The following is a 22,888-nucleotide window of genomic DNA, read 5'->3' on the forward strand; positions in this document are numbered from 1 at the left end:
TAACCAGGAGGCTGAGGCAGTAGGACGTCTTCAGCCCAGGAGTCCGAGGCTGCAGTGAGCTATGATCGCACCACTGCACTCTAGCCTAAATGACAAAGCAAGACCCTATCTCTTAAAAAAAAATTGAAATAGTTTTCTTCTGCTTTTTTATTTTTCTGTTTTTCTAAAAGGGTAATTTTATTATTAATAACTTCCAGGTTATCCTTAAGGTAGAGCCAAGAGTTCTTTCTACTTTTCAGATAATCTTTTAAGAGATCTGTGTATCTTCCTGTAGGTCATGTCCCTGGGATTCCCGTCTACAGAGAGAAAGAAGATATGTATGACGAGATTATTGAGTTAAAGAAGGTAGTATTTCTATCTGCTCTTTATTGATTTTAACTGGCAAAAGCCTTCTATAGTGATGTGTTAAACAGTCAGTGTCTGGGATTTTCCATGTGGAAAGAACCTGGCTTTAGAGTCACACCTGAGTCTGAACCATGGCATAATGGCTCAGGAGCTGGGGGACTCTGGTTAAATAAAGGCCTGTAGCACCAGCTGCATGGAAGGCAATAAGGTCCACATTCCACCTGTGCTCTACTTCTCCAGCAGGAAGGCGAAGACTGGGTAAGGACTAGATTAACTTCAGAGTCCCTTTGCATCTCGAGGGTTGGCATTATGATAAGGTCGTTTGATGTTGTTATCACAGTAACCTTCCATTCATATAATTCCTTAGTGTTATCAAGACATCTCACATGCCCTGTCTCAGTTAGTCTCTACAGAGGCTCTGTGAGATAGGCAGGGCCATTTGTTACAGCATCATCTGGTATGAACTTGGGACTCAAAGAAGTTAGTTGTCTGTCCAAGGTGAACCAGTAGCAGAACCAAAATTCAAAGTCATCTGCCTCCCAAGGCCAAGACTCTTTATTGCCTCCTGCCCTCCCCCATTCACTAAAGTATGAATTGCACTGAAAGATACCATCATCATCATCGTCCTGCTGTTTCCAGTCACTACAGTATAAATTGCATTGAAGTACTTCATCATCATCACTGCCACCATCACTATCATCACACTGGTTTTTAATATCCATAAATATTTTTGTGCCCCTGGAGAAATTTTATGGCTTCATTTCCTTCCAGAATTTGAGTCTGTTTGTAGACCTGCTGTCCCCACTGTCGAGCTGCATCTGAAGAGCTGTGTCCAGTGCGGGCCCCAGGGGTTAAGCAGGGCATTGGCAGCCAGTGTGCCCAGAGCATGGAGAGGGGTCTGGAAGCCACCTCACCTGAGGAGCCTGGGGAAACACTAGGAGGACCTGGTATAGGACGCTGTGAAAAAGACAGAGTCTTCTATTGGTCCAGAGCAAACACTCAGATTTTAGGTTGTATGAGAAGAGCACGCAAACCACAAGGCTGTCTAACGGGACAGTGCTGCCCAAGCAATGAGTACTCCGTGTCTTTAGAGATTTCAGCGACTACCTGTCAGGGATGTTATAGATAGAATTCTCATTTTGGTTAGAAGACTGTACTAACTGAACTTTGAAAGTCCCTGAAACTCTGAATTATCACCACAGTAGCACTCTTGGAAGGAATCTTCTTGGGGCTAGAAATGGGTCTCTGGGTAAAATGATGGTGACTTATATTTAAATTTACCATCATGGATTTCTAGGTAAAATCAGCCTAGACTTCTAAATTCAGAAATGAGAGACTTTTGATTTTAGTACTCTGTTGCTCTGGGATTTTGAGCATCAGAGTGGTTTTTGTGGCAAGCAGTGCCTTGGTTTCCTATTAAAAAATGGGGATGATGATAGTACTAATTTCATAGGGTTATTGTGAGGATTCAGTAAAATAATCCATGAATGTGCTTTAGTAAAATACCCAATATACTGTAGGAGATCAGTAAGTATAGGCCATTTTTCAAAAACTTATTTGAAATAATTATAGATTCCCAGAAAGTTGCAAAGATAGTATGGAGAGGTCCCTTAGACCCTCCACCCAGTTTTCCCCAGTGGTTACGTCTTACTAACTGTAGTGTAGTGTCAAAACCAGAAAATCGTCATTGGTACCATGTGGGTGTGGTTCGCTGTCACCACGTTTAGACTCATATCAGCATCGCCTCATCAAAGTGCCACAGAGATGTCCCTGGTGCTGCCCCTTTCTAGCCACATGTATCCCTTCCCTTCTCACCATTCCAACCCCTGGAGACCATGAATCTGTTCTCCGTCTCTATAACTTTGGCATTTTGGGCCGGGCGCGGTGGCTCACGCCTGTAATCCTAGCACTCTGGGAGGCCGAGGTGGGCGGATCGTTTGAGCTCAGGAGTTCGAGACCAGCTTGAGCAAGAGCGAGACCCCATCTCTACTAAAAATAGAAAGAAATTATATAGACAGCTAAATATATATATAGAAAAAATTAGCCGGGCATGGTGGCGCGTGCCTGTAGTCCCAGCTACTCGGGAGGCTGAGGCAGAAGGATTGCTTAAGCCCAGGAGTTTGAGGTTGCTGTGAGCTAGACTGATGCCACGGCACTCACGCTAGCCTGGGCAACAGAGTGAGACTCTGTCTCGAGAAAAAAAAAAAAAAAAAAAAACTTTGGCATTTTGATAATGTTCTATCAATGGAGTCATACAGTGTGTGACCTTTGGAGGTTGACTTTTTTCACACAGCATAGCCCTTGACTTAAAAGAAAATGTATTCTGTTATTGCTGGGTGCAATGTTCCCTAAATATCAGTTAGATACTGTTGGTTGATGGTGTTATTGAGCTCTTCTGTATCCTTGCTGATTTTCTTTCTAGCTGTTTTGTCAATTGTTGAGAGAAGGGTGGAGTTTTTTGTTTGTTTTTTGAGACAGGGTCTCGCTCTGTCGCCCAGGCTAGAGTGCAGTGGTGTCATCATAGCTCACTGCAACCTCAAACTCCTGGGCTTAAGTGATCCTCCTGCCTCAGCCTCCTGTGTAGCTGGGACTACAGGTACACACCACCATACCCAGCTAATTTTTTCTATTTTTAGTAGAAACAGTGTCTCACTCTTGCCCAAGCTGGTCTCGAACTCCTGAGCTCAAGTGATCCTCCCGCCTCGGCCTCCCAGAGTGCTAAGATTACAGGCGTGAGCCACTGCACCAGCCACCAATCTCTTTTAATTGGTTTGTTTAGATCATTTACATATACTGTAGTTATTTATGAATTAAAGTCCCCCCCTGTTCTGTCTATATGCATTTCTCTGTGTTCATTTTTTATCTCCCTGTACTTGAACATTTTTTTAGAATTCCATTTTGATTTCTCTGTAGTGTTTTTGAGTGCACCTCCCTTTTATAACCTATTTAGTGGTTGCTATAGGTATTCTGTTTTATATACATACGTGTATATACACATACAGACACATACTCATCACAATTACCAATATTGACGTCCTACAGTTTGAGTGAATAGAAACTTCACCTCGCTTTATGGCCTTCACCCTCCTCAACTCACACGTAATTGTCTTAAATATTTCCTCTATATACACTGAGAACCACGTCAGACAGTTGTATAATTTTTTGCTTCAACTGTCAAATATAATTTAGACAGTGCAGTGGCTCACACCTGTAATCCCAGCACTTTGAGAGGCCAAGTCAGGAGGGTCACTTGAGGCCAGGAGTTCAAAGACGAGCCTGGCCAACATAGCAAGACCCTGTCTCTATAAAAAATAAGAAACAAAAATTAACCGAGTGTGGTGGCACGCATCTGTAGTCCCAGTTACTCGGGAGGCTGATGCAAGAGGATCACTTGAGCCCAGGAGTTAGAGGTTATAGTGGGCTATGATCATGTCACTGCACTCTAGCCTGGGTGACAGAGAGAGACCCTATTTCTAAAAAAAAAAAAAAAAAAACAGTTATTTTAAAAAATTAATAATATAGAAAACTCAAGAGGAGAAGGAAAGTGTGTTGTATTTACCCATATTTTTTCCATTGTTCTGTCTTCCTTCCTTATGTTCCCAGATTCCTTTTATCATTTCCTTTCTGTTTAGAGAACTCCCCTTAGCCAGTCTTTTAGATAGAGTAGGTCTATCACTTCTCGGCCTTTTGGCTAGGATCAAGTGTAAGTGTAGACAGAGCAGGTCTGTGGGTGACAAATTCTCTTAGTTTTTCTTCATCTGGGAGGCAAAGAAGACATTTCCCCCTTCACCACTGATTGACAGTTCTTTTCTTTCATCCCTTGAAAAATGTTTTTTTACTTCCTCCAGGCCTCCATGGTTTCTGGTGAGAGATTTAGCATCATTCAAATTGTTTTTCCCGTTTAGATAAGTTAAGGTGTTGTTTCTCTGTCACTGCTTTCAGTATTTTTTATTTCTCTTTTTTTTAGAAGTTTGACTATGATGTGTCTTAATGTGGATTTTTTTGGGTTTATCCTGTATGGGATTTTCTGAACTTCTTGAATCCGCAGGTTTGTCTTTCGTCAAATTTGGGAAAATTTCAGTCATTATTTCTTAAAACTGTTCTTAGCTTCTTTTGTTGTAGTGGCCCAGGTCCCTGAGGCTCTGTTCCGTTTCCTCTTTATTTTCTTGCATTCCGATTGGGTAATTTCCGCTGCTCTGTCTTCAGGTTCATTATTCTTTCCTTTGTCCTTTACATTCTGCTGTTGAGCCCTTCGCTGAGTTTTATTTTAGTTAGTTTATTTTCAGTTCTGTAATTTCCATTTGGTTCTTTATATCTACTATTTTGTTGCTGAGACTTTCTAGTTTTTCATTTAAGTATGTCCATAATTGGTCACTGAAGCGTTTTTATGGTGGCTGCTTTCAATCTTTGTAGATTATTCATTCTAACCTCTGCCATCTCAGTGTTGGCATCTGTTGATTGTTTTGTTTTCACTCAGGTTGAGATAGTCTTGGTGCTTGACAAGCGATTGCAGTTAAAACCTGGGCATTTTGAGAATTAAGTTTTGAGACTCCAGATACCAGTTAAATCTCGTGTTTTAGCAGGCCTCCTCTGACACTGCTCTGGTGGGTGACACAGGGGCACCACCTCCTTCCTGCCGGGTAGGTTGGAGGTCCAGCTCCCACACGGCCTTCACTGACACCCACATGGGGAAGGCTTCTCCTTACTGCAGGGAGGGATGGGAGTTCGGCTCCCGCTAGCCCTTTGCTAGAACCACCCAGGCTGGGAGAGAAGGACCCCTCGTATCTCCCCACGCGGCCTTCCCTGACGGAAGTCCCAACTCCGCACTAGGCCTCCTCTGAGCCATCACAGCATAGAACGGGAGGGCACCTTGACGCAACCTGGGAAGGGGAGGGCATCTAGGCTCCCCACCCAGCCGTGGGGCAGGGTGACCACAGTGATTTCTGGGGTTTTGTCTGGGATAGAGCAGTTACTGGCTGTAAGTTTTCTGCCCTTTTCCCGGTCCTTCTGCTAGAGAGAAGAGGTGATTCTTGGGGCTTTCGTGGCCTTTGTGCCTTGGCTTTCCAGGTTATTGCTTCTCCAGCACCCAGTCCAGATGAGGCAAAAAGGAAACTGAAGGTGCTCCCTGTGTCCATCCTGGCCCCGCTCCCCAGCCCGTCTGCCTTCTTCTTGCCCCCTGTCAGAGTCTCCCCGTGTCTGCGTTATACACGTGCCCGGGGTTTTCAGCTCTGCTAACAGCAGGAATAGGGAAAGGTGAATCTGCCTCATACTTCTGGAAGTAGAATTCCCGTTATTAGATTTCCTGTCTGTCTTAGCGGCTGCGCATTAGCCAATTCATTCAGCGAACACTCACTGAGTACCAGTTATCCATCGTGCTGCTCGAACCCGTAGGTCTGTCTGCAGCGATCCTGGACACGGTCCTGCCGAGGACTGGTGCACCAGGCCGCCACTCGTGGGCTGTGCACTTGGGTCGTTTCTGGTGGTGGCGACTGGTTTTGCTCAGCCATGTAGTCTCTCGTCAGAGGCCACAAGTCCCTTTAAAGGAGAAGGCCATTCACAAGAGAAGCGGCCAGTTCGATGTGGGCGATGCTGGAAGCCCGTGAGCTGCGGCACAGCCTGCCCGAGGCGTTTAACCTCTTGCTTTTTAGGCTTTTGGGTTTCACAGACTAGTAAAAAGTTTTTTCAAGTGAAGACATTAAAAACAAAAATTAAAAATACCCTACCATCACAGTTTTATAGAAGGACCATATAAGTCTAAAATAGGAAGGATATAATTTCAAAATAGTTACAGAAATTGAATAAACTGAATTTTGTGAAAAATCGACTACACAGTGGTTTTTCCCCCTGTAATTCACCACGGATTGGTGACAGATTCATCCACAGATGAAGATTGGGAGCACTGCTACTCCAGCGGAGCCTCAGTGGAGGATCAGCATTTGAAATAAATACTAGCCTTTGATGAGCTCTAGTGATGTGTGGTGTGACAAAAACAGGCTTTCTCGTGTGGTCATGGAAGAGAACATGTGACACTGGTGCTTTCCAGAGCCAGTGTTCACAGCTTTGATTTGCTGGTACATTCTCGAGAGCTGTGTTTCTCAGTGAGGGTGCTGTTGGCATTTTGGGTGGGAGAATTCTTGGTTGCTTGGGATTTTCCTGCACATACAGGGCATTTTGCCTCCTCTGGTCCCCGCCCACTAAATGCCAAGAGGGCCCTTCAGTGCCCCTCACTGTGATGTCCATGTGGCCCTCCCCTTTGCCCCCTGCCACACACAGTGCCCCGCATGGGACCCAGGCAGCTTTTAAAATTCCTCTCCAACTGAGTGTTTCCCCGGGTGTCTGTGTGTACATTGTGTGTGCACGGGTGGGTGTGTGCGTGCGTGGTCCTTCTTTTCTGCAGTCATTACACATGCAGAAAAACGATGTGGATCTGATGAGGACAAAGCTTCGGCGCTTAGAAGAGGAAAATAGCAGGAAGGATCGGCAGATAGAGCAGCTCTTGGATCCCAGCCGAGTAAGTTCCGGGCCCTTCGTGGTGGGCTCCCACCTGCAGGCGTCCGACTGGCGGGGGAAGCCAAACTGAACACCGTCTTCCCGTCTCAATCTGCTTACCACAGGGCTCGGATTTTGTTCGGACTCTGGCAGAGAAAAGGCCTGATTCCGGTTGGGTGAGTATAGTCTGCAGCAGGAAGAGAGGCTTGCACTGAGGCCCGGCTACTAGGAACAGCCACTGGTACGAGAGGAGTAGCAGGCGGAGGGAGGGGCGCAGGACTCCCCGAAACTGTTCTCCGTGGCACCGTGGGGATTACCGGAAGACACTTCAGGAGTTGTCGGGAGGAGCAGGGGGCCAGCAGACTTACCCCAGAGGCCAAACCAAACGCTGTAGAAAAAATGGACAACTCCCCTACCGTACCAAAAAAAAAAAAAAAAAAAAAAAAAATACATTATGCTTAACAAGTGATACCAATTTAAAACAGAGAAGCACGTGTCCCTTGGTGGGTGCCCTCCGGGAACCCGGGGGCAGCTCTCACTCTAGTTGGCAGCACTAACTGTCCCCACCAAGTGTTAGCAGTGAGGTCACTGCAAGTCCCACCATGACCTGCTGACAGTGTTGACCCAACTGGGGCCTTCTCCTGTTTGTGGCCCCCACCACCAGCCCTTCCCCAGCACTTCTCACACTTTGTCCCAGGCCACCTCCACCCCCAGCAGGGCTCAGAAGCTCCCTGCCTTGTCTCCTGGGCCACAGCAACTCTTCTCAGTGTGTCTTTTGCTAAGTATGTCCTTTTTATATAAATAAAAGATGATTTGGGGAAAAAAAACCACAAAAGCGAAACCCAGTAGAATGAAGTCTTTAAAGTAGATACAGATGCCCTGCCCGTCATATACTGTGTAATAATATGTAACAAGTTGAAGGAAACTAAATGATAGAAAATGGAGCCATAGTATGGTTAGCACCTGGCAATAAACCACAGCAGTTGGAGGAAAAGGTACCTCAGTGGGCTTCAGCTGAGTCAAGGAATTACCTTTGGGAACTGCCAGAAGAAAATAAAGGGATACAATTTTGAGATTATTGAATACAAAGAATAAGGTAATATTAATGATGTTATTAATGGATTTGATAACATGAAATTTATATAATAAAAACCCAGGAGACTAAGATGGAATCACTGTATTGGGGTGGGGGAAGGATTATTGAACAAGACAACAAAGTTTTCTGTTCAGAATATATAAGAATGCTATATAAATCTCTAAAAAACAGCAGTCTGCTCTAAAATAGAATATATAGACTATATAAACATTATATATTTGATATATATGATTAAAGCCTAGTTCTGTACCTAGAACAGCACAAAGTAAATTATTAACAAATGCTTGTGAATGAATCCATGTGTTTCCACAAGAAAATATTTTTTGGATAATAGCAAATCCTAAACATTGCAGAGTTGTTCAATTTCCACATGTACATGATCTCATTTGGTTTTTTATACTAGGGACTTCCATCCCCATTTTTAAAATCAGGAAACTGAGGTTGAGAGATTGGGTTCCTAGTTAATGACCAAGGTCTGTGAAGGCAGGGGTGGGATCTGTCCCAGTCCCTAGCATTTCACTGGCAGTAAATACTTGATGAATAAATTATTTTTATTTTATTACTATTATTATTTTTGAGACAGGGTCTCGCTCTGTCACCCAGGCTGGAGTGCAGTGGCCTGATCATAGCTCACTGCAACCTCGAACTCCTGGGCTCAAGTTATCTTCCTGCCTCAGCTCCTGTGTAGCTAGGACAATAGGCATGTGCCACTTTGCCTGGCTAATTTTTAAAAAATTTATTTTGTAGAGATGGGATCTTGCTATGTTGCCAGGGCTGGCCAGGAAATTATTTTAAATTACTATGAGTAAAATCTCACACCTTAAAGCAGCAAAATTAACACAATCAAAACCAATATTGGCAGAGTTTAGAAAACGTATGCTCAGAACTTAGACATTGCATTTTAAGTTATTAATAGTATAACTGTGCAAGGCAATGATATTTAAACTTGCGCCTACCATTATCTAATACTGCTCTTTTTAGGACTGTGGCTCAAGAAAATAATCCAATACAGAAAGCTATTTGCACAGGATATTTATAGCTGCCCATAAATTGAGAAAATTGAGGCGAGATCATTCAAAGTGGAGTATAGCTATCTCAAAACATTTTTGTAAAAGAATTTTTTAAAACAATATACAACAGTACAGCTATTTACAGAAATGTCTACTTGATTAATTTGGGTGAGGTAGAATTCTGTAAATAATGGGTACTTTTATAGAGAAAGGACTCTGTACTTTTATTCTGATGTATGTGTGTGTTTTACTGAAGTTTATTAAAAGTAGAAATTCTAGATCATAGGGTATGTGCAGTATTCATTTTAATGCCCACAGCAAATTGTCCTTCCAGGTGGCTGTGCCCCGTGATTGAACATTTCTACTTGTTATTATCTGCCCTCAAGAAATATTTGCATTTTGTGCTTTGGGCAGTTAGTACAAAAAAAAAAAGAGAGAGAAAGAAAAACATTTGCATACGTGTACAGGAAGGCTTAGCCAAGGATTTCTGTTGAAGGATTGATTATAATAACAAAAGTGGTTACAACTTAAGTGTCAGAGCCGATGTGGTGTGTCATACCCGATGTGGTGTGTCATACCCGATGTGGTGTGTCATACCGTGGGGACTGACACAGATACACGGGGACTGCCGGGCTGGATCACCAGGAGGGCTGTTGAGTGTTCCATGTGGTAGAGTGCCGCTTCTGTAAATGGCAAGCCCTAGTTCCAGGGCACGCACACGGACGTGCACGTGGGCACGCCGTGTTGATAACAGGATTTAGCTGGGTGAGGAGGGGAGTGGCAGGGTCAGAATATTTTAGCCTTGTCTATAATGGCTTAATTTTTTTTAAAGAAAATAAATATTACTAACATAATTTAAAGCTACTTTAAAATCCAATTATATAAAAAGTTGTCTGTTCAAAAGAAAAAGCATGTTCTCTAAGGAACATAAGGGTATTCTCTCCCCAAAGGAGACATGCATAGAAAAGGAAGTGATGAGACCAGTGGAGCTGTTCTTCCTCCCCCAGGTGAAGGTACAGGGTCTCATCGGGACCCTCCCAGGCTGCTGTCCCTGTCAGCCCTGCTCTCTCCGTGGAAGACTGAGCCCTGAGTTGCCCTGGGGGGCTAGGGGCAGTGGTTTGTCCACCTAGTGACCATGGTGGCTTCCTTTATTTAAATACCTGAGGGCGCATCCTGCTCCCCCCAGGCATGTGCTGTACTCAGGGCAAGGCCCTGCCTATTGGTGTGACCAAGGGGCCACCTCCTGTGCTAGCAGGACGTTGTGCCCTCTCGGTTACCCACTCAGTGCCACGCAGTGAGTGGGCAGGACGGCGGGGGCCCGTCTCTCCTCACTGAGCCTGTGGTCTGCAAGAGGGGATGGCTCTCGGCAGGGATGAGGTGCAGAGGCTGCGGGTCACCTGCAGGGGACAGCCAGCCTGGCCTAGGGATCTGGGTAGCTGAGTCTCGGGGAGGTGGCGGACTTTGGAAATGGCCAGACTGGACGCAGTGCTCTCTCGGCAGGTTGTGAATGGGCTGAAGCAGAGGATCCTGAAGCTGGAGCAGCAGTGCAAGGAGAAGGACGCCACCATCAGGTACGGCCGCGCTGCTCCTGCCCCGCTGCCCTCCCGCCAGGCCCGTGCCCTGTCCCCATTCCCACCCAAAAAATGGAGGTCAAGGGAGCTGCCTTTTTTTTTGGTATTATTTGCACTCCCTCCAAATTTCATTAGGGAACAGCATTTCCCTTTAACTTCTTGGTATAGTTGAGAGTGCTTTCTCTCCGTAGTGTTCTGTGGACCACTTTTTACTTCCAGGATGAATTAGTCACGTGCTGTCCTTGTGCTGGTTTTGCTGTGGCTCCTAACATTTCTTTACCTGTCTCTTTAGTGTGAAGGGAGAGCCCTTCTTGACTGCGCTTGGGTTTATTTAAGGAAAACTGAGGCAACATGTCTCTTGCCTCAAGTCTCCTATTCACACTGTAATAGTTTCTCCCCTCATTCATTTCTTGCTGAATTTTGTCAATTAAAATAAATGTGATTATTTGCTGATTTCTTCTCTGTTTCAGTGCTGAACTGTGACTTTACTTTCACTTCTGTGTTGATGCCTTTTATCTGAAGTCTGCTGTGCGTTGAGAGTGGATGACAGTGCTGACAGCACAAGGGGGAAGGGGATTCTCTTTTCTTTGCAAAGCTAGTTCCTCTCCCCGCCTGCCCCTAAGGTGGTCTGTCCCCTCAGGTCTGAGGTCTTTCTTCACCATTAATCCAGTCTTTAAAGACGGCACCGTATTTAGAGGAGAACATCTTTAAGGAGTCTGTTTTCTCACCTTGGGAAGTGGCTGGTCTGACCCAGAAGGGACACTTGTGTGTGAGGAATTCTCCCGTCAACCTCAAGACAACTCATCTGTTCAAGGCCACAAATTGAGGGGCAGCTCAGGGTTTTTCCTGCCCATCGTGGTTCTCTTCCAAAGCCAGTCCTTCTCTGAATGTTCTGGGAAACTCCGTTCCTCTTACTTTGTCCTCTGGGAATGCTGGCACTCCCACATTAACTCTGAACTTGGGTTTTCAGCAAACTCCAGACTGATATGAAGACCACCAACTTGGAAGAGATGAGGATCGCCATGGAGACATACTACGAGGAGGTGTGTGTTCCCCTCAGCGGTGCAGTGGGCAAGGGCGGGATGGAGCGTGGGGGGAGAGTCTGCCCGTGGCCAGGGTGACGGGCTGAGGCCAGGTGGCAGCCCTGGGGCCACACTCTTGGGGGCCTGTTCTCCTCTTTCAGCTGGACTTGAAAATAAATCACAGAAACTTAGTTTTTACTTCTTGCCGCTAGGCAGTAATCAGGAATCTGATTACAGATTTTTCAGAGGAAAGTCTTCATGCTCGTTCTGTGTTTTTAATGCATTGTAATTTGATATTTACAGATCCATCGTCTCCAGACTCTCTTGGCAAGTTCTGACACTACAGGAAAGAAGTATGATGATCTGTTTGGGAGCCAGGTCTCATGTGTTGTCCGCATGTTGTGGGAGCTACTCTAAGGGCAGTGTAGTCATCACGGGGAAATGGCACACGCGGCCCTACCTTTGCAGTAGTGCCAGCACTACACCTGTCTGACTACTGGTTACAGTTGAGATGTTTCCATGTGGGCTGTTTACAGACATTCCCTCACAAGTACCACTTGTTGACAGCTGACACGTGTTCAGTGCTCTATGCATTAATTGTGTATTCTATATAGCATCTTCCAGCTTAGAATTAGAAAATTCTATTTGTCAAAGTTTATCTACTTTATTAGGAAGACACTTACTACAAATATGAATTTATTTTGTCACTTAAAGTTTTCCCAAATAAGTTTACTAGGAGAGATATCAAGGTTCTCCTTATTTTTTAGATTTCCCATATTCCTTTTCCAAATGTTGTGATACTAAGGCTTTCAGCAAATTCTGGAAGGGTGATCCCTTATACATTGGGCCAGGTCACTGGCCTCTGCAATAAACTTCTAACACTTATGAAGTGTTTACACTGTGCCAGGCATGGTTCTCTCTCTCTCTCTCTCTCTCTCTTTTTTTATCCATAGTGGTTTAAAACAGTGGTTGGAAAACTTTCTGTAAAGGGTCAGACAATAAATATAGCTGATTCTCGTTATTCCCCACAGTGATAGTCTGTAAAGTGTCCATGAACGTCAAATTAGCGACACTAAACCAGTGCACCTAGGGGAATTACAGGGTTCACTTCTTTTGAGCCTCTAGTCACAACATTTTATCAACTGATAAATACATAACCTGTTTTATTTGTGTTTCTGTTTAAAGACACCTTATTTATCATATTCTGTGGCTTCCTTAACGTTGAACTCATGGCAGCTCTATAATTCCTGCCTAGATGAAGCTTGTCTAACACGCGTATGTTTTCTGTAAAGCACATCACAGCCTTCCAGAGCTAAGAGGTGCTAGCCAGACTCAGCACTGTGGTTCCAGGCTGTATTAAACGGCAAAGTCACCAATAAAAAGCCAAAATGTAAAAGACGTGGCACTAAGTAGACTGCAAAAAGGACACTTGTTCGCAGTATGAGCATCTCCTCATTCAGCCTCAGCTGGGAACATGCAAGTCAGCGACTCTCATGTTTTCATCCCTTTGTGCATGTGCGTGAATTCCCACGAAAGCCCCATGACTATTGATTTTGAGGTTGCAGATCAATTTTAGCTAGTAAGCAAATTTGGAAATATGGACTCTACAAATAATGAGGATCGACTATATTTTAGACTTTGTGGGATAAGAATCGAAATCAAAGCTATTGTATAGCTACTTAATGTAACGAGAGAAAATAGGTTTCCACAGAATTTTAAGTGATGACAGTTAAACTATAATGCTAGTAATTGAATACAATATTTTGTTATATAGGTTTACTGACGATAAGAATGGAATTCTATCTTAGGGGTTAACATTTTGCTCATATGAGGTTCAAGGTTATTGTTACTTATTTGGTCGCAAATATTCACCTTCAGAAACCACGCTGATCTCACAGACCAGGCAGAAACAAACTTTGATTTGCCTGCCCCTCGTTGAAAACATTTATTGAGCCAGTTTAGAAATTCAAACCTTAGACCCTTGATTTGGCGGTCCCTAGGCCTGCGGGGGAGAAGAAGATGGGTGCGAAGAGGCAGAAGAAGATGAGCAGTGCTCTCCTGAGCTTGTCTCGGAGTGTCCAGGAGCTGACGGAGGAGAACCAGAGCCTGAAGGAAGACCTGGACCGTGTGCTGAGCAACTCTCCCACCGTCTCCAAGATAAAGGGTACCTTCCCCAGCGCCACTCGAGGAGGGACATGTGAGGAGATAGGTCACGTCTCTTGTTGTATGAGGGAAGACACAGGGTGGCTGCCACAGGGAGTCCTGACGCAGGGCAGACCCTGGCCTGACACATGCTGTGTGAGCAGCCCCTCCTCCCTTCAGCTATAAGGACCCTAGTGCGTGCCACGCGACGTCCAGGCCCCAGTGTTAGAGGGGTGAAGGAAAGCATGTAGACATCCCTCATGGAGATGCTGTGGTGCAGGGAAGAGTCACCAAGTCGAATCCATGTCAGGTGGTAATGGGTGCCGTGGAGAAAGGTGGAGGAGGGGAGGGAGACGGCAGGTTTGGGGGCTGGGGGCAGTAGTGTGCGGCTGCACACAGACAGGGTCACCAGGAAGGCCCGACCAAGACAGTAACTGCTGAGCACGACCTGGAAGGGGTGAGGGCCAGCCATGCAGGCAGCTGGGGGCAGTGCCCAGGTGGGGGGCAGTGAGCACACAGGCCCTGGGTGCTGGGAGAGCGGCTGGTGATGGAGACCGGTGGAGCGTAGCAGCCTGAAGGCCCATTAGGGCAGGTGCCGTGGGACAGTCATGGAATGGACTCAGGAGCCTGCTCTGCTTCCCAAGGACCCTGGCTTCTGTGCTGGAAGTGACCGTGTGCAGAAGGGGGATGTTGGCAGGCAGAGGCCTCTGCCCTTGGCCTAGTGAGGGGTCTGCTGGCTGGGCCAGCGTGGTAGCAGAAGTGGTGAGAGGGGTTGGGTTCTGGGTGCACTTTGACGGTGTGGCTTACGGGAGACTCGGAAGTTGGGTATAGCCTATGAGAGAGGGACGAGTCGGGCTCCAGGGGGGTTTATCTGAGCAACTGAAATGACAGCGCTGCTGTTCCCTGAGGCGGGGAAGGCAGAGGAGCAGGTGTGGGAGAGGGGACAGTGGGGTCTGGGGGGTGGGACACAGGCCCAGCAGTGGATGTGTCTGGGGTTCCGGGCAGAGGCCTGGGCGAGCATGCAGCTCGCAGCGCATGGGCGAGCCCAGTGGGGCCACCCGGCAAGTGCATGTGAGGACAGGGGAGGGGCGGGGTGCGTAAAGGTGGAGGTGAACCCGCACAGCAGAGGGAGGAGCAGCACTGAGGGGGCCGGGAGAGCCAGGCATGTGGAAGCCTGGACACAGCGAAGGAAGGCAGGCAGGCAGCCGTGCCGTGGGAACGTGAGGGCTGAGCTCTGAGCTTTGGATTTGGCAAAGTGAAGTCACTGGTGACCTTGATAAGAACTGCCTTAATGGACTGGTGAGGTCAAAGCCTCACTGGGGCAGGATCAGGAAAGAATGTCACTAAGACACTTGGGGACCGTTAGTACTGAGAACTCTTTACAGCAAAGGTAGAGAGAAGTCACCGTGTTGAGGGAACCCTTTGGAAGGCAAGAATTTGCCTGGGCAGGTCTTGTGATTCAGCTCTAAAGCTGCTCTGGCCTGTGGGCAGGAAGCCATCAGGCCCTGCCTGAGATGGGTGGTTGGGGCTTAAGTGCCCGTTGGGACGGTCCTTCCAAAACCTGTCAATTCCAGCAGGTTACGTGGAGTGGAGCAAGCCCAGGCTGCTGAGGCGCATTTCAGAGCTGGAAAAGGTGGGTGGCATCTCAGCAGCACCCTGCCATTCAGGGCAGCGTGTCCTGTGCAGCGGGGGCACAGACTTAGAGAGCGAGACGGGTCACACTCAACATGCAAACCACAGCTGTCCACTAGCCGGCACAGCGTGCAAGCAGCAGAGTGGACTTCCCCAGGTTTAGACAAGGCCTGAAGGTGTGTCTCTCAGCCCTCGTCTTCCGGATGGCAAAGCCACACGCCTGCAGCGCACATCTTTGGGCTTTTGTGTGGCCTTGGTGGATACCTGTGAGCCTACAGCCTTCAGCAGCCCAGCCTGGCACATACATATTATGGGCTTTCCACTGCCAGTCATTCACCAGCCTGTTGTCCCCGCTGCTTGTCTAATATATGAATTTGCAGAACACTGTTCATCACACTTTGCCAGCCAGAAAATTTGGGAAATTAACATTTTCTTATATCCCCCATGTGAATTTGCAAACTAGGAATCAATCTGATTCTATTGGGATGGGCCGGAAGTGTTGACAGCTTCGTATTTTAAATATGAAGTTAGAGCTGTCTCTGTTGTTGGGCTAAGCAGAGTAAACCTAGAGGAGAAAACGTTTTTTAAAAATAATTTTACTTATTTATCAAGTAGAAAACTTAAGTTTTTATAAATAGTCGGTATTTGAAAAATAAACCTTGTTAGGAAATGAAAGAACGCAGAGGTGGCTCAGAGTCCAGGGGGGAAGCACGTCCCAGCCGAGAGCGCTGGGGGTGGCGGGGGGACACTGGGGGCTCAGGTCACTTTGCTGGCAAAACTGGAATAGCATTTGCGATTGAAAACGTAAAGGTTGAAAGTTTCAGACATTCCAGGGAAGTAGGGTGAGTGAGCACAAAGCAAGGTAGCTTCTGAATTCCCCTCGTGCCCTCCTTTCTCCGATTTATCTTGGCTCCCCTGCCCCAGCGGGGGTCTGCACACTCCCTCTTCTGATCCAAGAGAGCTGTGCTGGGCAGTTGCTGTCCCAGTAGATTTGTCTCGGCTGGCATCTGCCAGGTACCTCGGTTGCCCACCTAGGCTTTTCCTGTGCTCCTGCAGCAGACTCTGTTCCCTTTGGTTGTCTCTCTTTTCTGAGTTTCATAAATGGAAAGTAAAAATGAGCAATGACATCTAACCAGTGCCTGTGTTGCCTCCAGAAAATCAGTTCGATGGAGAGCTCGAAATCACACGCCTCAGACCTGGCCAAATCCAATCCGCTGGCTCGTCCTGCATCGGGCTCCTCGGTGCACAGACAGCCACGAGGGGACCGGGACCACCAGGAGGACCAGGAGCATCTCCAAGAGGCCATGAGAAACCTGATGGGGGAGCGGAACGCCCTGCAGACGCAGCTGCTGGAGAGAGAGTAGGTGCTCCTGGGGCCCAGGCCGTGCCCCCGTTCCCCATGTAGACCGTTGCTAGGGTTACACTGCTGTGAATTTGGGGAAATGCTCAGCTCATAATAGTTATTACATAAATATTTTTATACAGTTCTAAAACTCCTTACATTTCAGTTGTGAAATAAAGGCAGCTTTAATGATACAAAGACGACACTAACTGCCCATATTATGTTGTCATAAGTGTGGGCGGGAGCACCATTTAAATCTCTACATGGAATTCCAGAGGGATCTTCGAATTGTTTGTTACAGGGGAACTTACTTTCATTGATTTGTGCAAAGTCAATTAGATCTTAAGCAGAGTGGTTTTAAAATTTAGTAGTCAGTTTGTGACCTATGATCCATATATCAAATAAGACATAAATGCTGTAAAATATTCAGTGCAACCCTAAGAGTTGAAAAGGCCAAGCCTTGCTGTGCGTTCTTTGGTTTCATGATCTGTAGCTCACTTAAAATTCGGCCCGGCTCCTGCCTCCCCGCTGTTTGCTGTGGCTTCTTTAGTTCTCTAGCTCTGTCATGAGGAAGCCAACCCCAACCCTCTTCTGAGATGATTGAGATGACATTTCTCACTCCGGTTTGCGTGAACTGCAGTGACTTGCTACTCAGAGTGTTCTGTGAAGCCAATAGCATCAGTGTCACCTGGCAGCAGGTTAGAAATGCAGGATCTCAGGCCCCGGCCCAGGACCTCTGACCCACACTTTGTACCCAGTGAGACCCTAGGTGGCCTGTGTGCACCCCAGGTCTGAGGATTCTGCAGTGCTCTCGGCCTGCTAAGTCCTGCCACCCTCTGTTCACAGCAGAGGCAGATTCCTCCACACTCCACTATGTCTCACTGCAGTCAAAGTCTCACGGTGCACGTGTGTACATTGATAGCTTCTTCGTAAAAATTAGTATTTCATGATAAGGCTTTATAATTAAGCTAGTCATATTGAAAGGTAAATACTTCTGGAATTCTCCATTAAGCTATCAAGTGACGTGACAATAGCTACCCTTTATTGAGCCCTTACTATGTGATGGGCACTCTGCTAAACACTCAATGAGTTTTATCTCATTTAATGTGGAGATTAAGGAGGACCTTGAAAAGTTAGGTGACACAGACCGTAAGCAGTGGATCTGAGGTTCAGTCGGAGGTCTCCAAATTGAGTTTGTGGCCACTGGGCCATGCGTGGGGCTTGAGAAAACCCATCTGGGAGGGTCCAGCCAGAGGTGCCTGGGTAGCGTGCCCTGTCCTCAGGCTTGGTGCAGACAGCACCACAGTGTAGGCCAGGACAGGTCCCCTCTGTGCTCAGACCCTGCACTCACCTCCAGCACACATGTGGTGGGCGTGAGCTATGTGCTGAGTTGTGTGACTGCTACACTGATGTCTCCCCCTCAGACTGTGGGGCCCGAGAGGGAAGGACTCGGCTGGTTTTACTCCCGTCAGTCCCTGGCACCTGACAGTCCCTCGCACACAGTAGGTGCTCAGTAAATGGAGGTCAGGACCCTCAGGTCTGTTCTTGGCTCTGAGTGATTAGAAATAAGGACTGTTCTTGAGCCTTCTGCCCTGTTGTCCACGGTCCTAAGGAAGGGAGTTGAGCGACATTATTTTCCTGAAGCGTCCTGCTGTGTGACGACCTTTCGCTTTAGTGAACACTGCAACATCCCTGGTTCTGTGTACTCAGGCTGGAAGTGAAGCAGCTGCTGCAGACGAAGGCTGACTTGGAGAAGGAGCTGGCAAATGCGACCGAAGACAAGGAGGAGAGACGAGAACGAGAGGAGGCTTTGAAGTAAGTGACCTGAGGCAGAGTTCTGAAGAGAATCCCACGTTCCAGGCTCTTCCTGCTGCCACGTGCGGCCCCTCCCAGCCCCCTGCTCTCAGCATTACTTCCAGAGTGGTTTTTATGAAGGTCATACTCCTCTCCCTAAAATCTTTCAGTGGTTTTCTGTGACCTTCAGAGTAAAAACCCAAACTCTGGAAAAAAGCTCTTCACGATTAGGCCTGTGTTTGCCTGTTTGGCACACGGCCAGCCCCTCGCCCGCCGTGTCTGAACAGCTGCGATTCACACCTCTGTGCTGGGCTCCGGTCAGGAAAACCAGGTTACCTCTTGAGGGGGCGCCTCCCACGCTCATCTGTAATAGCACTGTTCACAGAGCCAGCAGGTGGAACCACCCCAGTGTCCCTCCACTGACGAATGCATGAACGAGCAGGTCTGTCCACGCAAAGGGATAACAAGGAAGGGAGCCCTGACACACTCTGCAGTGCAGATGAACCTTGAAAACATGCACAGCGAGAGAAGCCAGACACAAAACGCCACATAATGTATAATTCCATTTATATGAAATGTCCAGAACAGGCACACCCATAAGGACAGAAATCAGAGTGCTGTTGCCAGGGTTTGGAGGAGGGAGAATGGGGAGTGACTACTAACAAGTATAAAGTTGCTTTTTGGGGTGACAGAAATGTTCTGGAATTAGGCCAGACTCAGTGGCTCATGCCCATAATCATAGCACTTTGGGAGGCCAAGGCAGGAGGATTGCTTGAGGTCAGGAGTTCCAGACCAGCCCAAACAAGAGTGAGACCTCATCTCTACAAAAAATTTTAAAAATTAGTCAGGTATGGTGGTGCGCACCTGTAGTCCCAGCTACTCAGGAGGCTGAGGCAGGAGGATCACTTGAGCCCAGGAGTTTGAGGTTGCAGTGAGCTAAGCTGACGCCACAGCACTCCAGCCCAGGCAACAGAGATAGACTCTGTCTCAAAAGAAAAAGGAAGAAAGAAATGTTCTAGAATTAGATAATACTAAAAACCACTGAATTATACACTAAAATAGCGTATGTTATGAATTTTATCTCGATTTTTTTAAATGCATCAAAAACTAGATTAGAAATCTGAGCAGAAATATTTAGCACTGAGAATAATTAGTAAGACACAGATTACTGGAATGAATAGAACATTTCATTTTCAGAAGAAATGTGACTAAATTTTGTCAGAGGGCTGGAATTATAGTAAACCAGAAAGGGCAAGTATGCAAGATGAGTTATTTTTACTTTGCTTCAGTATCTGTAATAAGGACATAAATTATAATGCCTTCCATCCATATTATTTATTAAAACCCCCAGTGATACCTACTTATTTGTCATTCATGCAATGAATGTTCTTTTTGAGTTCTTACATCATTTAAGGAAGGGTGCTGGGTCCTGGGGGTCCTCAGCCCTGCCCTCGTAGGGCATCCTGGGGAGAGACGCAAGAGAAAGTGCTGTTCTGCGGCAGGGTCTTTGGTGCAGTCGGGTCCCTGCTAAGGGCCCCCATCGCTCAGGGAGACATGGCCTCACCGGCCCTGTGCAGGCCGTGCAGCATCTGTCTGTCCAAACACAGACTGCTCGTCCTACCGTACGATGGCCTTCATCACACAGGGGCAAGTAAAGTGTCATCTTTTCCCTTTCCACCTTAGAGAGGAAATTCAAACACTTATCAACAAGTTTCAAGAACTGCAAGAAATCAGGAAAGAAGAGAAAGATGATCCCGTGGAAACTACTCATGAGGTACGGTGTGGCTGTATTTTGTGTGGTCTCTGTTTAGACATGGTGGGACTTTCCACTGATACATGGTGGTCCGGTTGCTTTCATACCCAGAGGTTTTTCTGACCGTGACATTGACAACCCAGTTTCCCTTTGTCATCACAGTCGATTTCTATAACTGAAGTCATAGGGAGAGAAGTCTGGAGTTCTGGATTAATTGATTGTCAGTGAATTGACTTCCCAAACTAATATTTGAGTCTTAGATAGTTGGGCTGGTGAATGAAGATCTTCCCCAAACCTCAAACATGCAAAAGGTTTAGTTGCACGGCAAGGGTTGTCTACTGGGAAGGTGAGGAGGAGTTGGGAAGGGCCTGGAGTGGAAGGAACGAATACTTAACGCGGTCCTGCACTGACTAGATGGGCATTTTCTCCTCTAATGTGAGTTCCAGAATATTTTCTTACAAGGCCTCAAAGGACATGTGCTCCCCGGGCAGGGTTAAGTCTCCCGGTCCCCCCCTGCCTGTCACTGAGCTTCTCAGTTGTTCAGTGTTGAGTGATTGTTTGGTGAGGGCCTTGCAGACAGCTGAGAGGTAACTCTAGGCTGACAGGCTTTCCCTGCCCCTCCACTCCCCAGTGTATGTGGATGCCGTGAGAAGGAGCCAAGGTGCAGTCTGTGGCTGTGAGGGTCCCCTAGCCCCCCGCCTCCCTGGAGGGGCAGAGGCCACCCTCTGGTTCCTGCTGGACCAGTGCTACCTGCACTTGCACTTCCGGTGGCTAGCAGTGCCTCCTCACTAATCCTGTTTTCCTATAAATGGATTCTTCAGATGACAGGTGTGATCTGATACCTGTTCAAACAAAAACCAAATAACTTTGGTGTTAAAATACTGCAGCTGCAGTTGCAAGTCATGCAGCCGCCCATCATGCAAATGTGTGACAGATAGGACCAGCTGGTCTGGGACACGTTCACACTGAGCACACGTTAGAAGTGGGTAAGGAGTCTATTACAGCAGCCTCTTTACGGTCCCGTTACTGTGACCCTTTTTCTGGTTGTTAAAGATCTGACTAATACCTGGGATTCCACCGGGATGTCAGGTCTTTACCTTGACCACTCATTTTAGCCATGAGGTTCTGTTTCAGAAAACCATTCCCCGTTCCCGTGGCAGGTGTCCAGGAGAGCTTCTTGGCCTCTGGGAGCGCGGAGCATCACGGGGCTGCGGGAGGCACCACGTGCTGGCAGTTGGAACGGAAGTGCGGGGCCTTGTTTTGTTGTAACTCTGGGCTGGCTCCCTCAGCTGGATTCTTAATACAGCCTCTCATGTACACATGAGACTGTGTGTACTTTTAAAAGTTAGAGAATTTGGAAAAGCTGATTAGCACATTTTTAGTTACAAATGGAGACAAACCACAACACTGACAGAAAAAAAAAAAAAAGCGTTTGCGTGGTGCATGCTAATTGGGTCCCACACAGATAGTCCAGTGACCTTGGTTCCGACAGCAATCCTGGCCAAGTGTGAGGGGTGGACAATGTGAGCCCATCTTGATCCCTTCAGAAAAGTATTTTTTACTCTCAGTAAAGTATTTTTTTTTTGTCCTTTTTTGTGGGTGTGTTTCTGTGGCAGTTTTTCTAGCACTTCGGGTAATGTTCTCGGTGACACAGAGTCACTGTCCCAGCGTCCAGGGAATTGGCCACTCTCCACGTGACCATCACTCTTCACGAGACTTTGTGCTTACCTGAATGTCTACGCTGTCTGCTCAGCTGAATGTGACCCCAGGCAATGGTTTCCTGGGGACCTCATTCTTGCCCAGTGGCACTTTGTGACAGAGAGCTGGGCTTGAGTTCTTCTCCAGGCTCTGTGTCACTATCAGGCATTTTTAGAATCTCTCCCACATGGAGTGCTGGCGGGGACCTTCGAGTTGCAGGGCTTAGTGATGTGACTTGTCTCCTGGCGCCCCTGACCTCTGAGAGTGCTCAACGATCAATAAATGTATATGTTTCAAACTTGCCACTCAAAGTCATACATCCCTTAGGGAGAATATTTTCCATATACATCAGAATTGGAAAGAATGACTTTGTTTATGGAGTTTATCTGGTTGTTGAAGACTCATCTTTCTCCTTGGCTACTCAGGTTTTCTTTAGATCCTCAAAACCAAAGAAAAACAAGTTTATCCTATTGTGTTATTGACATGTTGATTTGAAGACAGAAAAGATGTCTTAGCACAGATTTCCCCGGTGCTATTTGGACACAAATCCAATCAGGAAGAAGATCCCTTGTCCCTCTGGGCTCTGGGGTGTTCACTGCCTCAGCTCTAGCTCGGATGCTGCCAGGTCCCCCCTTCTTTGAGGGCCTTACTGAGGATCTTGCTGCTTTCTCTGGGTCGGCTTCTGTAGTGTGGGATTTCAGTCCTCCACTAACACAGGGCAGAGAGGCCATGTTAGCAGAAACTCCTGACAACAGGTACTTTCCTCCAGGAATGACATCCTTACTCAGGTGTTCCATTTCTCTTGACAGAGGTTTTAGGAGATTTTGCTTGGTATCACAATTTTACTCACTATTTTTTATTTTGGCATCTTCTTGTATGACCTTGAGATTTTGTGTTCCTATGAATGACAGGAACAAATGAGAATCCCAGTTCTCTTCTCATTCTTTCAAAGAGAGGGGCCAGAGAACATGACCCATACTCTCTGCAGAGTCAC

At 46.9% G+C, this 22,888-nt stretch overlaps 1 protein-coding gene across 5 annotated transcripts in view; it reads left to right on the forward strand.

The window, feature by feature from the left end:
- Positions 1–22,888, forward strand: part of IQCE (IQ motif containing E) — a 57,521-nt gene that overhangs the window by 16,353 nt on the left and 18,280 nt on the right. For 4 of the 5 annotated variants that reach the window (XM_069486634.1, XM_069486635.1, XM_069486638.1 and 1 more), the window contains exons 7-17: positions 275–345; positions 6,743–6,856; positions 6,960–7,010; positions 10,441–10,511; positions 11,482–11,554; positions 11,837–11,886; positions 13,534–13,697; positions 15,250–15,308; positions 16,462–16,667; positions 18,360–18,464; positions 20,127–20,217. In XM_069486634.1, the coding sequence (XP_069342735.1) occupies positions 275–345; positions 6,743–6,856; positions 6,960–7,010; positions 10,441–10,511; positions 11,482–11,554; positions 11,837–11,886; positions 13,534–13,697; positions 15,250–15,308; positions 16,462–16,667; positions 18,360–18,464; positions 20,127–20,217 (1,055 nt within the window). The remainder of the gene's footprint in view (positions 1–274; positions 346–6,742; positions 6,857–6,959; positions 7,011–10,440; positions 10,512–11,481; positions 11,555–11,836; positions 11,887–13,533; positions 13,698–15,249; positions 15,309–16,461; positions 16,668–18,359; positions 18,465–20,126; positions 20,218–22,888) is intronic. The other variant, XM_069486636.1, reaches the window with a different exon arrangement.

This window comes from Eulemur rufifrons, chromosome 14 (genome assembly GCF_041146395.1).
Source record: "Eulemur rufifrons isolate Redbay chromosome 14, OSU_ERuf_1, whole genome shotgun sequence".
Classification (NCBI taxonomy): domain Eukaryota; kingdom Metazoa; phylum Chordata; class Mammalia; order Primates; family Lemuridae; genus Eulemur; species Eulemur rufifrons.